Genomic DNA, 16,618 nt, shown 5'->3' on the forward strand with positions numbered 1-16,618 from the left:
AGAATAAATTATGCAAAATTTCTGGTACTCGAGTTGATTTGGGAAGGCCCCATTATGTTAGCCCAGGGCACCGAAATTGCCGGTCCGCCGCTGACTTTGACACACTACTGTGAAACACTTTCATTGAATACCGATGTGTTCTATAATGAACAATAAAATCAACAATTCATATGGAACTACCACCGTGCTGTTATCGGACACAAAACTAGACGCGCTTTCTACTCATTTCACCAATATACAGGGTGGTCGAATAACATTGACCAAAATATTTAATATCTCGTTAACCATCAGAGTTAGGACACTCGAGGGTCAATACACTTCTACACAGACTTGGATACCCTATCGATCCACGATATTAGAGACATTGTACTTCATTTAAACGAATCAAGGTGACCTTGAAATCTCCGCAACGCCTACATCCATACAAAAAAATGTCCGCATCACATTTACCTCTCTATACCAAGCAAACTCTGTACATATCATGTTCTCGTGTCAAATAACGAAGATATTCAAGACAGTTTATTGGACCACCGTGATTGAACCTCCCTGTACTTTTCAATCTCGCGATAAAGAAGCCCCTCTTACGGTATTTTACACTTTCGGGACCGAGTCCGGCGAAAGTCTGTAAAAATGTAAAAAGCCTCGGGAGGGGGGGGGGGGGGGGAGTTTAAAACTCATCGGCTTGAAAACGGCGAGTCCAGAAATTCGCTAAGAGTGCTGAGAGGCGAGGGGCGGTGGAGGGGAAGGGACGGGGTAGAGGGGGAAACGTCCGTGGAAAATATTCCGCGAGCGTCACGTTACGTTTTCAGCGTTTCATTCAAGCACTCGCGTCATCCTCGTGCTCCCGGGAGAGCCTGCGCTAATTCACTAGAATCATTCTCTGGAATCATGTGTTTACTACACACATCATCCACACACCGGCGCGTCGCTATCTCGCGTCTCGCGTCGCCATTGTCGGCGTTATCGGCGTCGCTAGATCCGCGATACGCAAACGTCGGGGATCGCGAATCGCGGAAACGGAAAGATACAAAACGTTATAAATCGCTTATCGGCCGTTCGAACGATCGACAAATCGTTGCGCCGCGGCGTCTTCAATTTGTCGTCCGGCTTGATTGAATACGAATCGTTTGGCGGCTCGCAATTTATTTTATTTGTATTGTATATACGTGTATACGTGTACGCGAGAGGAATGCTATGCGATGCTACGCGCAACACCGTTCTCGGTTTTCTGCGGTCTGCGAAACGATTTACCGTTAGAAAGCGGCCGTTTATGCTAATCGATTTTCATTGTACATCGAAACGGAAACATTTATTGATTCCGACGGGGATTCCGATCCGCGGGGAACACTGTTAACACGTTCAGTGCCACACATCAACCCCAGAGATTCTTGCAAAAGTAATTTAATTAACGAAACCACAACCAGAAATTTCAAATGTATTATAGGGAATGCTGTCTTGACCCTTTTGAATTCGTAAGGCTCCAATAAAATTCGGTTTGTCTGGATATCTTGTAATAAAAATGAATTTCTAAGCCCACTCTGACGTAGCATGTAACGCGTTAATTTTTGCGGGCGCGTTAGGCTCGCGTTAGGCCCGCCGATACGCAATCTTCCCCACCCACGTTTCCCCGACATTTTCCATTCATTTCCCGCATTTCGCGGAACGACTTGTGCGAATTCCGGAATTCGCGGCGGACTCTCCGACAGTTTACCTGTTCCCCTGCTCGCGGAAGAAGGTGCGCGAAAGCTCGCAAAAGCGCTCCGAAGCGCATAAATCTGAAAAATGTCCCGGGTCCAAATTAAGCGGAACTCTGTGAAACGTAACAACGCGAAAGAAAGTAGGTTTCATTCCTTTGCAACTCGCGAAAAAATTCACGAACAATACCCACACACATACACTGATACCGTGAAAATATAAACCCCTTCGCTCTGAAACTTCCACGGGAAATTTGCATTTTTCCTGATATTTTTCATGTTTTTCATTTTGTGCGACTACGATTGCCAACTTAAAAATCCGAATTAATTCCGGTATGTGTGTCCGAGTGTTTGGCATCTGTGCGATTTTTCTCGGAATTTTTGAGAAGAGAAAATGGGCCGGAAGCTAATTTTTTCCACGTTACTACCCTCCCATGGGGTTAGGGTTAGGAAAAATGTCCTCCGCTAATTACTAGAGATAGATTTGAGTTCGAATTTTATTCGAGTTCGAAATTGAGTTCGCGTTTTGTATCGTCATCGTATCAGCTTCCTGACGGAGATAACGCGCCTAAATCGTGAGGGAATTACGCGCGCCGGTCGGTTTATCGAGGAAGAGACGCAGATGCGACTTTCGTGGCGTCCGCATCATCGTTATTTCCGAATGCCAGGCGCTCCCACGTGATCTTACGTAAACAACAAACAACCAGTGTAGTACGCCGACACTTTTTCGTCGAGGGAAAAGCAGAAAAACGTTCCAAGCTGGCCATGTGTCCGTTATTCTGAAACGGCACTTTCCAAGTACACGTGTCACCGTGTGGAAACTTGGCCGGGATGACCTGTTTACCATTTTGCAACATACGTGCTTAATGGGGCAACTTTACTTGAAAATCCACATAAATTCCATACGCGTCAACCGGTGAACCTAAACTCCACTAAACCGGTTTCATATTTCCCAATTACCGGAATTATAAAAATTCATTTGTGGGAAACTTTGCCCTCTAAAAATGGCAACGATTTACTCAATTGTGGAAAATGGACACTTCCTTGACCAAGCGTCTGTACTAAAAACAAGGGACAATCTCAACAAATTCGGTGCTGCCGTTTTTAGAAAGCAACTTTTGTAATACTTGGTTAATCAAAACGTGTACTGTGATTTCTCTATATATGTCACCAAGGTCTACATGATAAACGTCGCGGAACTATCCCCAGAACCGGGGGAAGCTCGAGAGGCCTCGAACGCCGAGGAGTGTAAACATAACTCGGGTATGTCCCCTGGACGATATACGTCGCTGGCAAGACTCGTGTTGCTGACATATATCGAGAATTCAGCCAGCACAAAACGTCCAAGTCGCCCAAACCAGGCTCACAAAGACGCTCCACCTCAACATCCTCGGACAAAAGAATTAGATAGTTGACCAACTAGCCTAAACGGGACCTCCAAAGACCAAAGGTCAACATCCTCCTCCGACAAAAGAATTAAATCTACTCCCAATTCGGCTGAATCAGAACCACGAAGGTCAGCCAGAGGTTCCAACTCAAGACCCTCCTTCGACAACAGAACCGAGAACCTGCAAACTCGTCAAATCCCAAAAGAGGAAGATCATCATCACTCACCGAGAAGAAGAGCAGGCTCCCTGTTGTCGTCCAGCAAGGCCACAAGCACGAGGAACAGCGGATGCTGCACGGGCAGGCGATCGACGTCATCGGTGCAGTCGTCGTAGACGACAACCTCCCTGTAGTGTCGTTTCCTGAGCAACTCTTTGCCCTCTCTGGTGGTAGCTAAGTCGGCGAGGGTAGCTTTGCCGAGCTGAAGCCTGCGTCGATTGAATCGATCCGAGCAGTTCACGTTGATAGCTCCTCTGACATGGTTCACGTTGTAGATGATGAACGGCCGACAGTCCAGGAGCACAGGGGGGTTGTCGGGTTGACGATGCTGAAGAAGACGCTGCGCCAGGTCGTCGGCAGTGATGGTCCTGGTCCTCTGCAGGACCAGCTGCCTTTGCAACGTGTTGTTCTCGTTGCACGGGCTGGCGGGCAGACTGACGGTCTCCAGCTTGCAGCGTTTCGATGCCGACAGCTGGTGCTGATGGAAGTGATGATGATGATGATGATGGAGGTGATAGTGCCGGTGCACGTCGACCAATGGTAGATCGCAATCGGTCCCGCTGCTGGAGCTGCTGCAACCGCTGATGCTGCTGCCGCTGGCGTTTAAACTGCAGCTCGCGCTGTCGTTGCCGTCGACGATGTCGACGCCGCTCGACGTCGACGAGCTCGGCGACACCGTCGACGTAGGCGACGACAGAAAGCTCGACGCACCGGCGGGAGGACCGGGCTCGCTCAGGCTACGGTTCAACACCAGCTTCAAGTTGTCCCGGGAACGACCAGCCGACACTGGCTCGCAACAGACCAGGGTCGACATCGTTGCTCGACGACCGTTCTCGGACTCCTGCTGCTCCTGCTGGTCCTGGTGAAGGCGGACGCGAGGATTCAGCTCCGGCAAACTGATGTCCAGCCGCGACCTTGAGGAGGACGCTGAAAGGAAGAGAGAGAGATAGCGATTAGGGGGACACTTTTACCAAGGTTGTTCCGGGTTTAGATGTAAAGGGGGTTTGGGAGTTTTGAAAATTTATCTCTTCAGGGCCAGCCTTGGCAAGGGTTGGTTCTTCCAAAAATTTATTTTCTTCAGGGCCAGCTTCGACAAGGGCTGGTTCTTCCAAAAATTTATTTTCTTCAGAAGCAGCTCCGACAAGGGCTGGTTCTTCCAAAAATTTATTTTCTTCAGGGCCAGCCTTGACAAGGGGTGGTTCTTCCAAAAATTTATTTTCTTCAGAAGCAGCTTCGACAAGGGCTGGTTCTTCCAAAAATATATTTTCTTCAGGACCAGCCTCGACAAGGGCTGGTTCTTCCAAAAATTTATTTTCTTCAGAATCAGCTTCGACAAGGGCTGGTTCTTCCAAAAATTTATTTTCTTCAGAATCAGCTCCGACCAGGGCTGGTTCTTCCAAAATTTATTTTCTCCAGAATCAGCCTTGACAAGGGGTGGTTCTTCCAAAAATTTATTTTCTTCAGAATCAGCTTCGACTCCCATTATCTAGGAATCTTGCTGTGAACCCTCGAATGGCGGGACTTGGGTCCATTTTGACCCACTGTTCTCCGAACACTCTACCTTCGACTTTCTAACAATCAGATGATTAGGTCTACTAAGAGGATCGAGACTGATCTCGTGAAAGGCAAGTTAACCCTTTGCACTCGAAGCCATTTTAACTCTAAAACGAAACATTTCTTCCGACCTAGAATATTTCCCTTCTGTATATATTTTTTCATGCTATACATACGAAAATGGTGCCATTTACTCGTACAGTAATGAAAAGTTTAGTGATCTATTAAATACAAACAAATTTAATAATGTAAAAAATATTTTGAATAATGATACAGCAACTTTTAGTGGCGCCTTACAGTCGCCATTCGAGTGCTAAGGGTTAAGAATATAAAATGAGCTAACCAATCCGACCATGGCTGTGATAGTTCGTCGAAACCATCATGGCGGGGGTCAACGTGATTTCTAAATTTGTTTATAGCCAGTAAAGAGAATTTTAGCGGCCGCTATCGCGATTTGGACACCGAATGGAAGAATTTCGAATACGATTAGGCTTCGCAGACGACAATTGCAGTCTGCAGCGTTATCGCCGCGGCGCCCTGGGTCAACGATAGCTCGACGACAAGAAGAGACGATCGCCGATATCGTGCACCGACCTTTAATCCATCGATAGTTCGCGCCTCTCGCGTCGGAGTATTCGCCCCGCGGAGCGCCTAATCAGTGAGTCAGTTAATGGTCTCACGGCTTATGGAATCTCGGGCTTCCTCATTGCTTGGCTTCCATGAACTACGATAAAACCGTGGTGCGCGCACGTGCTGCCCGGCCATCTGTCTGGTCGTTAACTCCCGGCCGGTTTATGAACGAAACCCGGACAAATAACCGGAACCTGTTCATGGCAATTTCGGGAATTGTTTAACACCTTCGGTTTTCACCTGGCCAACACAATTCCGGGGATGCTCGATCGTGAATTCTCGCGAAAATCGACGATAACGTGTCTCTCTGCAAATGCTACTCTACGGAGAAAGCTCGTTAACGTTTCTACATTTTAGCATAAATTTTTCTGAGCATGATACAATTCTCGGAGGAAGCATCTCGAGTCCTCGAAATTTCATATTCGCGAATCTTCTGCGGATCTTTGTGCAGAATAAAAAAAAAATTGACCAAAAAGTTTGCAGTTGCTATTAAATAAAATTTCGGAGAATCTTTATTCTTAAGAATAAAGCTAGCTTGAAAATAATTAAGCGCACGTGTGCCAGTTCTTGGAGACAAATTTTTATTTTGCACAAGAATCCGTAGTCTGATCGTAACCGTGATTTTCGTCCGATTACTCTGAAATGACATCTCGCAAAATCATGGTAGATTTATCTGTGGATGACATAATTAGCGCGCGTCTGGCTCTCCGGTTTCGGATCGACTTTCTTGTCGATCGTTTCGCCGCGCACGGTTGTTGTTAACGATGTATTGTCGAGGCGTTCGCGGCACCAGGAACAATAACACCGGCGATAAGATTAGAAATAATACCGAGAAACCGCTGCGCAACAGGCCGGAGATCGCGGCGCGGCGGGATGTTTTAACACGGCGGAGGAGAGCTTTCGCTGTGCTTTAGCGCAGCTTTCATCTGTTCCGCGCAGACGACGAGGAATCGCGGCGCGCACCGCTTGCGCCGTGACGCTAAGGTAAATACTAATTCGATACAGCCGACGGGTTCTGTTCCGTGCTTTTAAATAGCAATACTGCCGACGATGAGTCAACCCACCGAAATATACGCTCTCCTCGCCGCGTGTTCGCGGTCGCGTTTCGCGGCGGATCAAGCCGACACCGAAATATTCCACCGTTTGCACAGGTGCTGACCGAGTCATTATCCCAGAAACAGACGAGGAATCGCCGCACGCTCTGACCAATCGGCCAGCTATCTGCTGGCCCAAGCTTTTTCTGCCTTTTCGCACCGTCTTCGCGCGCTCCATTCATCCAATTTCCGCGTATTTGCACACAAAAGAAAATGCCACACACTCCCCCAAATATGCTCTCTCAAGCACGTCAAGATTTTCTGAACAGTCTTCTTGGTCTCGAGAAGGAAAATCCCAAAAATTGCTATTTTCCCTCGGGACCTCCGGAGAATTACGATTTTGCAACTGATCAATAGTTTATAACGAAAAGATTTGAGACCCTCCCTAAAACACACCCTTTCAAGCACGTCAAGATTTTCTGAACCAAGTCTTTTAGTTCTTGAGAAGGAAAATCCCAAAAATTGCTATTTTCCCTCGGGACCTCCGGAGAATTACGATTTTGCACCTGATCAATATTTTATAACGAAAAGATTTGAGACCCTCCCTAAAACACACCCTTTCAAGCACGTCAAGATTTTCTGAACAAAGTCTTGTAGTTCTCGGGAAGGAAAATCCCAAAAATTGCTATTTTCCCTCGGGACCTCCGGAGAATTACGATTTTGCAACTGATCAATATTTTATAACCGAAAAAATTTGAGACACTCCCTAAAACACACCCTTTCAAGCACGTCAAGATTTTCTGAACAAAGTCTTGTAGTTCTCGGGAAGGAAAATCCCAAAAATTGCTATTTTCCCTCGGGACCTCCGGAAAATTACGATTTTGCAACTGATCAATATTTTCTAACCGCAAAAATTTGAGACCCTCCCTGAAACTCACCCTTTCAAGCATGTCAAGATTTCCCGAATAAAGTGTTGTAATTTCCCAAAAAAAAATTCCCAAAATTGCTTTATTTTCCCTCCTGACAGGACCTCCGGAAAGTCACCGTTAACTTTGCACCTGATCAATATTTTCTAACCAAAAAAAATGTGAGACCCTCCCTAAACTACACCCCTTCAAGCATGTAAAAATTTCCCAAAAAAAATCTTGTAGTTTCCCAGAAGAAAATTCCCCAAATTGCTTTATTTTCCCTCCCGACAGGACCTCCGGAAAATCGTAACTTTGCAGCTGATCAATATTTTCTAACCAAAAAAATACGAGACCCTCCCTAAACTACACCCTATGAAACACCGTGAAGATTTTCGGAATCAGATCTATTAGTTTCCCAGAAAAAATGCCCAAAATGTGGTATTCCTCGGTGGGCCGAATCGGGAACTCTTGAAAGATGAATCCTTTATCAGTACGAGTAGCCGGCGTCGCGGCGAACGATTGACTCGATTAACCTTGGAGGATGTCGTTCATAAGCGAACCTGAAATAATGGCCGCGACTCCGGTTGCATAATGATCGACGATGACGTCGGCCACCGCTGTTCGGCCGAGAGTGAAAGCACGATACGTCGGCCGTTTAGGATCCGTTGGTTCGTGTGTGCGACGACGCCGTTGTGCCGTTTTGCCGCTTCGACTACGTGCATACGTATCTCTCGTCGGAGCGATAACGGCTTTAAACGCGACGACGCTTTTCGCCGTGACGCGTTGGTTCCGGTGTTTCAGGTGCGGAACAGGATGATAATCGAGGTGAACGAACCGGGGGCTTGCGACGAGCTGCTCTTTTTCAGCGAAACTGTGTCACCGAGGCCATTGAGTATACTGTTCATTTCGATTTTTAACGCTGACTGTACCGAGCACAAAATGCGCTCGGTACGGGTCGTTTTATGAAAGTTACAAATTGTTTTAGACTTCTCGCAAGTTTTGCAACAATATTTGCTTCAATTTATTTAGTTGTACCTAATGGACTTGAAGGAGCGGTGCCACTGTGTGTGTCCAATGGAAGCATCTTTGTAGTTTGTACAATTATAAAATAAGGGCTGCCGAATGATCCTGTGCATCACGTAATTTCTAAGTCGAGCCACGACTAGGTCTGTCGCAACGTTTCGGGACCATTGGTCGTCGTCCAACTTCCAAATTAGAGGAGCTCGCTGTCCCCGCTGTCAGTCTCGTAACAATGGCATAATCGCGGTGATAAATTTCCTCTGACCGATCCTACAAGTTTTCTGCGAGCACGTGGGCGAGCTACTACTGTTAGGTGTCGACGATCGAGACGAGTTGAGAATTTTCATTCGCTCACTCCCTCTATTACTCACTCTTCTACTCACTCGACTCAATCACTCATTTTTCTACTCACTCTACTCAATCACTCAATTTTCTACTCACTCTACTCACTCTACTCAATCACTCAATTTTCTACTCACTCTACTCACTCTACTCAATCACTCAATTTTCTACTCACTCTACTCACTCTACTCACTCTACTCAATCACTCAATTTTCTACTCACTCTACTCACTCTATTCACTCTACTCACTCTACTCAATCACTCAATTTTATACTTCTCTGCTCACTCTACTCAATCACTCAATTTTCTACTCACTCTACTCACTCTACTCATTCTACTCAATTTTCTACTCACTCTTCTACTCGCTCTACTCACTCACTCACTTTCTGATTCAATACCTCCTGCTCACTCACTCATTCATTCAACTTCTCCTCCTCTCACTTTCTCAATCACTCACTCTTCTACTCACTCTACTCACTCGCTCACTATTCTACTCATTCTACTCACTTACTTTCTGATTCAATACCTCCTCCCCACTCATTCATTCCCTCAACTTCTACTTCTCTCCCTTTCCCAATCACTCACTCTTCTACTCACTCTACTCACTCGCTCACTCTTCTACTCGCTGTACTCACTCACTCACTCATTCTCTCACTTTCTGATTCAATACCTCCTGCTCACTCACTGATTCATTCAACTTCTCCTTCTCTCACTTTCTCAATCACTCACTCTTCTACTCCCTCTACTCACCCACTCACTCTTCTACTCGCTCTACTCACTCACTCACACATTCGCTCATTTTCTGATTCAATACCTCCTCCTCACACTGATTCACTCAACTTCTCCTTCTCTCACTTTCCCAATCACTCTACTCACTCTACTCACTCTACTCACTCACTCACTCTACTACTCGCTCTACTCACTCGCTCACTCATTCGCACAACGTCTCCATCTCTCACTCATTTGTTCTCGCAATCACTCTCTCGCCCTTCTACTCACTCTACTCATTCACTCGTGTACTTACTCTCCCGCTCACTGACTCAGTCACTCGCTTACCGTCTCGGTCACTCAGTCTCTCTGGCTCACTCGCTCGCACGCATAATCTCTCTTTGCCTCCGGCCTCTCAGTCCTCCGGTATCCTCTCTCCCTCTTTCTGTCCACCTACTCCGAGTCTCTCTTTCTCTCGTGTTCTCCCCGGCGTTCGTTGTTCGCAGCGCCGCCACGTAGAGGTAGTGGTTTCTCTCTCTCCTTGCGGCCCCGTCGAGTCTTCGGGTTCGTTGTTTGGAATGAGTAAACGCCGTGGAATTCGACGCTTCGAGCGGGGCGACCGGGCCCGAGCTCTCTCGGCCTGCGGACAGGTGTAGCGCCAGCACCTGCTGCCTCTGTTCCGCGGACCACTCGAGATCCAGTCTGGGACTCTGTTGGCCGAGTGGGGCCTCATGCTCTAACCAACGGAATCATCCGAGAGCCGGAATTATGCTCTTCCGATCGACAGAACCTCGAACCCAACCGGGTTCCTTCGACTCGTCCGATTGACAGTCGTTTCTGCTTTCGATTACCTTAGCCATTTCGATCCACCTTGAAGCACGATTAATCCCTTCCACCTAGATTAGGCTCGCTAAGTCGATAGAATGTCGGTAAGACCTCCAAGTATTTCGAAGACAGAATTATCTCTACGAGTCGGTGAATTTATTGCTGAACGGAGTCGCTCGAAATGCAGTTCGGATCAATCTGGATCGCTCAAGATCTACAGGTTCGCTCTGTGAACATGCTTGTTAATCCGTTTACAACTTTACAAGATCTTCTTCAGGGACTATGCTTTTGTGTTCTACTTAACGTCGACCAGATTCTCCAAGGATGTGGAGTAATGAAACTTTGCTCTGATTTGATAGGGTTATTTGAGAAATGTTTAATTACCTGCTGGGACGCAACATGAAACGGATACTTTTAATTTGTAAATAAGAAAACTTTAATCTGTTTGGTACTCTAGATCTCACAGGGAGGCAGAGACTCTGAAAATAAATTTTTTTAAATGAACACTGGAACATTTTTATTTTGTATGAAGCAATTTTTATTTTGCGCTATTTTGCACTCATCCGGAAGCTTGATGATTTTGTGGTAGCTCAGTCTCGTCGAGTCGTAGTAATTTCTCTGTATTAAAAATATATCTTAACACTTAGGCGACTGTGCCAAAGCCCATTTCGACCCAACGTTTCACAAGCATCGTCTAGAGCTGCTCGACCCTTGATGATTAATTTAAATTGGAGGCTGCTTAAATAATTGGGTGCAGTAAGAAGATCAATGAGACTAGACGAAGCATCTTGAGTAAATATATTTTAAAAAGTTGCCCAACAACTATCTAAACGGAGTTACGCATTGTCATCTGTGCGATCATCAAAAGTGTCTGAATATTAAATACATCAAGTACAAAAACCGTAAACGGTAATATTGTTTATAAATTGCTAATAAATAATATTCACGTTCCAGATATTTCCCACAGTCCTCACTCACAAGTAACGACCACACACTGATCTCAATATCCACTTTTCAAATTCCACAGCAACTCTGACAGCCTTTCCCCAACAAAACAATACCAAAATAAAAAACAATAAATCACAGCCTCTCTATTTCGCACAAATCTCAGCCGCTCTCGGCACACTCCCATCACCAAACAATCAGAACCACGCTCCCAGCCGCGACAACACCAAAAACACGCCCGCTATCTAATCAGCAAAACCGCATCCATCATCATGATTCGTCGACAATCTCCTATCACACCGATCATTAAATTATCTTACCAATACCCCGGTAGCTGGATCCCTAATCCCACCAATAAATCAATACGATCGTGTGTCCCCGTCCCCGCCGAACTGCATCCGATGCACGGAAACCACGATCATCCAGCGAGCAAAAAAAAGCAGGACTACCTATTTCGTAACACCGTAACTCTTCATCACGGAAGAGTTCACACCTGAAGCGTAACCGGGCTCGTTGCTCCTCGTGGATGTTCTCATCGTGGCTAACAGCCTCTCAGTCGGTCATCCTCTGCCAGTTACATCCCCACTATCTTCCTCTTCATCGATTCATTAAAATTTCTTTCCTCCAACAAGTCGGAGACATCATCTACCAATTACATCCCCACTACCCTTCCTCTTCATCGATTCATTAAAATTTCTTTCCTCCAACAAGTCGGAGACATCATCTACCAATTACATCCCCACTACCCTTCCTCTTCATCGATTCATTAAAATTTCTTTCCTCCACAAGTCGGAGACATCATCTACCAATTACATTTCTGATAGATTCCTTCATAGATTCAAAAATTCTGGGACATCATCTGTGGATAGATTACACTGACGATAGACAGATTACACTTTCTCCATACATTTATTAACGCTTATGGGACTCAATGGAGACACACAATCTATCCCGTAACATATAATCTATCCATAATCTATATTCGCGATAGATTCCCTCATAGACACATTTTCATTTAACACATTTCCGCTTCATTCATAGATTCAACGCGTTCCTCGGACCCAACCTGTCCGAGGCATCATCTATGGATAGATTAGGTTCCTGATACTTCCCTTCGTAGATTATATTATTCCTGATAGATTACTTCATAGGCTCGTTAAAATTTCTGCTGTGTTCATAGGTTAGGTATTTCTGGGGCCCAACGTGTCAGAGACATCATCTATGGATAGATTACGTTCCTAACACTTTCCCTTCATAGATTCAACATTTCTGGGATCCAACGTACCCTGTAGATCTATGGATAGATTACTTTCCTACATAGATTCAACATTTCTGGGTCCCAACGTGCCAAAGACATTATCTATGAACAGATTATGTTCCCGACACTGTCCTTCATAGATTCAACATCTTTGGGATCCAACGTGCCAGAGACGTCATCTATGGATAGATTATGTTCCCAACACTGTCCTTCATAGATTCAACATTTCTGGGTCCCAACGTGTCAGAGACGTCATCTATGGATAGATTATGTTCCTAACACTGTCCTTCATAGATTCAACATTTTTGGGATCCAACGTGCCAGAGACGTCATCTATGGATAGATTATGTTCCCAACACTGTCCTTCATAGCTTCAACATTTTTGGGATCCAACGTGCCAGAGACGTCATCTATGGATAGATTACGTTCCTGACACCTTTGTTCATAGATTCACTAGCATTTCTGGATCCCGACGTGTCAGAGACGTCATCTATGGATAGATTACGTTCCTGACACCTTTGTTCATAGATTCACTGACATTTTTGGGATCGAACGCGCCAGAGACAGCATCTGTCGATAGAATAACGTCTCCGACACCTTTGTTCATAGATTCACTGGCATTTTTGGGATCCAACGTGCCAGAGACAGCATCTATCGATAGAATAACGTCTCCGATCACCATCGTTCACCGGTTCGTCAGTATTTCCCGATTCGAACGTGATTCGTTAAGATTTCCGGGGTGACCGAACACGCGTCGGAGACACCATCATCGTCATCAGCTTCCGGTTGGACCAGACGATCTACCTAGCACTGTCAAGCTGGCAGGCAGGCAGGCAGGCAGTCAGGCAGGCAGGGTGCAGAGAGGGGATCAAAATCAGAGGGCCGTGTGTGGTTCGGTGCACCTACCTTTCCCGATCGGTGGAGGAACCGGTTCGCGTTTACGACGAGACGATCACAGAGCCGGCGATCGCGATCACTGACGATGACGCACCGTCAACGTAGTCGTCGTCGTGGCCGATTGTACACTGTCTCCCGGCGGCGATAATCCACGTGCGACCTCATATAGACTCCCACCACTGTCCTCGTATTTTTTATTTTTTGTTTTTGTTTCGTATTGATTTACTTTTCGGAGGTTGTTCGATCGACGATCGAGAAGAGACACAAAGGTAGATCAAGAGACACAGAGGGGACAAAAGGGAGATATATTGGGGACGATAGAGATTGATTAGAGGGGTCAGAGTTATGGTAGCCGAGAGGGTGGCGGGAAACCTGTGCGGGTGCAAGAAGACGGGTCTCAAAACCGGGGATCGGTTAGGGGGGTTTTCGGTTAGGCTCAGGAGAGCGTTGGCACGCGGGCAACGCGTCCCCCGTGCCTTCCTCGTTTCGTCAACATTTCCGGTGTGAGAATGATCTCTCTCTCTCTCTCTCTCTCTCTCTCTCTTTCTCTCTCCCTCGCTCTTTCTCTCTCGGTTTTTGCTAGCACACGATCCAGGCCGGAAGTAAACACCGATGCGTGTCACACGGTGAGTCTGAGATCGACCGAGCGTGCTCGATGGATCCGTACACGGCCGCCGACGAGCTGAGACTGAGCGGCTCTCGCGCGCCGATAGAGAGACAGACACACACGGAACAACACCGATCGCGATCCACACGAGTACTATAGCGGACGAGGAGCCACGGGTAGGGGAATATCGGGGACGTTTCGATGTGGATGTGCGACGAGCGATGAGAGTAGAGGTGGGCTGGTTCGTGGTCGTGGTGCGCGCCAGACGGAGGAGGACTCGCGCGGAGGTAAACGTGCGCTCGATTCGGAGCGCGCCAGCGCGCACAGGTACGTACGCTCGCTCAGAATTCGGTCTTCGATCAGCATTTTTTCGGCAGCTTCCCGACTCGATCGTTCGAGATCTATACCGATCGGTCGAGGCTACTCGCATTTTAGAAAACGCACCAGTGCTCCAAAATGAAGAATTCACCCTTTGCACTCGAAGCCATTTTAACTCCAAAACGAAACATTTTTTCCAAACCTAGAATATTTCCCTTCTATATATATTTTTTCATGCTATGCATACGAAAATGCTGCAATTTACTCGTACAGTAATGAAATGTTTAGTAATTTATTAACCCTTTGCACTCGGCGCTATTTTCAATGTGAAACTAAATTTTTCTTCCGTTTTACAATCTTTTCATTTTACTCATACGAAACTGACCCGATTTCTACATAAAATATTTAAATGTTTAGTAATCTATTAAATACAAACTTTGTAATGTAACAAATATTTTGTAACGTTTTTTGTAATTTCTTTGAAATAATGTCACAACAATTTCTAGTGGTGCTTCAGAGTCACCACTCGAGTGCAAAGGGTTAAATATAAATAAATTTAATATTGTCAAAAATATTTTGAATAATGATACAGGAATTTTTGGTGGCGCTTTACGGTCGCCATTCGAGTGGTAAGGGTCAAGTCAGCGCTCGTACTGTAAAAATTTCGTAAATATTGCAATCTATTTTATACAACATTAGTTTCACGCAGCACTAAAATTTACTATTTTACATATCCGAATTTCTAGTAATTTTTAATAAAATTTCTCGAATAATTCCTCACGGACAAATATTAGTTTCCGGTAAATCTAATGTTAACAAAGTACTACTCGAGGCGAACCTAAGCAGTTGCTATCACTACAGTGCAAAACAGCTTATTTTAGCTTAGCTTAACTTATTTTTATATTGCATAATATTCCCCAGTTTAGACATTATAAGTATCCATGGTTGAATTTATATTTCCGAGTCGCCTGTATTACCGTAGCGTATTTTTGTTTTTGTGAGGCAAGAAAATCCGATTAGGAAAAGCACAATGGCACAACAAAAATTCATTTGTTTTTCAAAAATGTCCGCCGAACGAGACTGTTCAAACAGAAAGACGAAGTTGGCGTAATATTCATACTAACCGCACCACCCTCGGCAAGTGTCAACGATCCGGTCGTCGATCATTTGCATAACGATCCCAAAAACCGAACACCCGTGTTGTCGAAACGGGAAAAGTCTCTCGCGCGACCAGAAGAAAAATAAAACACCGTGTACGCTAATTCCCGCGGCAAACGTTCAAACGTGGCAGATTTTTCGCACGCGTGCGGCGAAAATCAGTGGCCACTTAGCGGATCCACTCGGTGGATCTTTTAATAAATCGCGGATAAACAGAACGTTCAAAGTAGCCTGGTGCTAAACCGTTGGGCAATTTTGTCCAGACGACTCCAATAAGTTTATTCAATCTCGACTCGTTCACAGTTTGTTGATCGCAGCCACTGTTTTCTCGTACCGCGATCGATATACCTCTCAGACGTTTCCGGGAATGTTGATCAACTATCAAACGGACGGGGAAAAATTTCCGTATGTGCTTCTCATATGCCTGTTAACTGTTCTATTGTCTCGAGAAGAGAGAATCAAGAGTGAAACACACACGGCGAAAAAATTTCTACACGTACCTCTTACAGGCTCGCATAATTACGACTGTAAAAGAGATGATGATGATTTTTGTAAAACAGAGTCAAGATTTGTGAAGTTGAATATCTTTCATATATTTATACATAATTTAAAGAAGTTTCTATCTTGCCTAAAATGGGGTAAATTTTAAAAAAGGAATGTTGTATATTACATAGCAAGCTTAAAAAAATTACTATGATAATAAAATCATCCCCGAATAATTAAAAGCGTACAAAAAAAAAACAGACTTTACGGTGAACCTAACAATTAAAAAATCTTTATCCCATTATCCAACCCCATTTTCATGAAAATCGCTGACCACCTCATTAAAAAATGATTCCAGAGCATCGAATCGGACAACCGCATCTTCGAAAGACAAACTGAGTGGCACAGAGTACTCGTTCACGCGGAGCCAACAATTTAATAATTAGTTAACGAAGAGGGGTTTTGCGCGTTCAGGTTAAAGTTGACGAGCAAGTAAAATTTTTTCTCTCACTCTTTCACGAACCAACCGTGTCGTACGGCACTGTAAAGTCGTGAAAACAGTGTGCGTGCATCGTTACACAAGCGAATGCAGTCACGTACACGTGGAGGAACACGTACACGTGACTGGGAGC

At 45.3% G+C, this 16,618-nt stretch overlaps 2 protein-coding genes across 4 annotated transcripts in view; one reads left to right on the forward strand and one right to left on the reverse strand.

The window, feature by feature from the left end:
* The window catches only part of LOC143361493 (uncharacterized), a 108,221-nt gene that overhangs the window by 68,123 nt on the left and 23,480 nt on the right, over nucleotides 1–16,618 (reverse strand). For all 3 annotated transcript variants that reach the window (XR_013083468.1, XR_013083469.1, XM_076800937.1), the window contains exon 5: nucleotides 3,309–4,226. Coding sequence is in view for 1 of the 3 variants with exons in the window: in XM_076800937.1 (XP_076657052.1) it covers nucleotides 3,309–4,226 (918 nt within the window). In the remaining 2 variants the exon portion in view is untranslated. The remainder of the gene's footprint in view (nucleotides 1–3,308; nucleotides 4,227–16,618) is intronic.
* The window catches only part of Unc79 (UNC-79 domain-containing protein), a 54,676-nt gene continuing 51,488 nt past the window's right edge, over nucleotides 13,431–16,618 (forward strand). The window contains exon 1 of the mRNA XM_076800982.1: nucleotides 13,431–14,354. The gene's annotated coding sequence lies outside the window, so the exon portion shown is untranslated. The remainder of the gene's footprint in view (nucleotides 14,355–16,618) is intronic.

This window comes from Halictus rubicundus, chromosome 15 (assembly GCF_050948215.1).
Source record: "Halictus rubicundus isolate RS-2024b chromosome 15, iyHalRubi1_principal, whole genome shotgun sequence".
In the NCBI taxonomy this organism is placed as follows: Eukaryota; Metazoa; Arthropoda; class Insecta; order Hymenoptera; family Halictidae; genus Halictus; species Halictus rubicundus.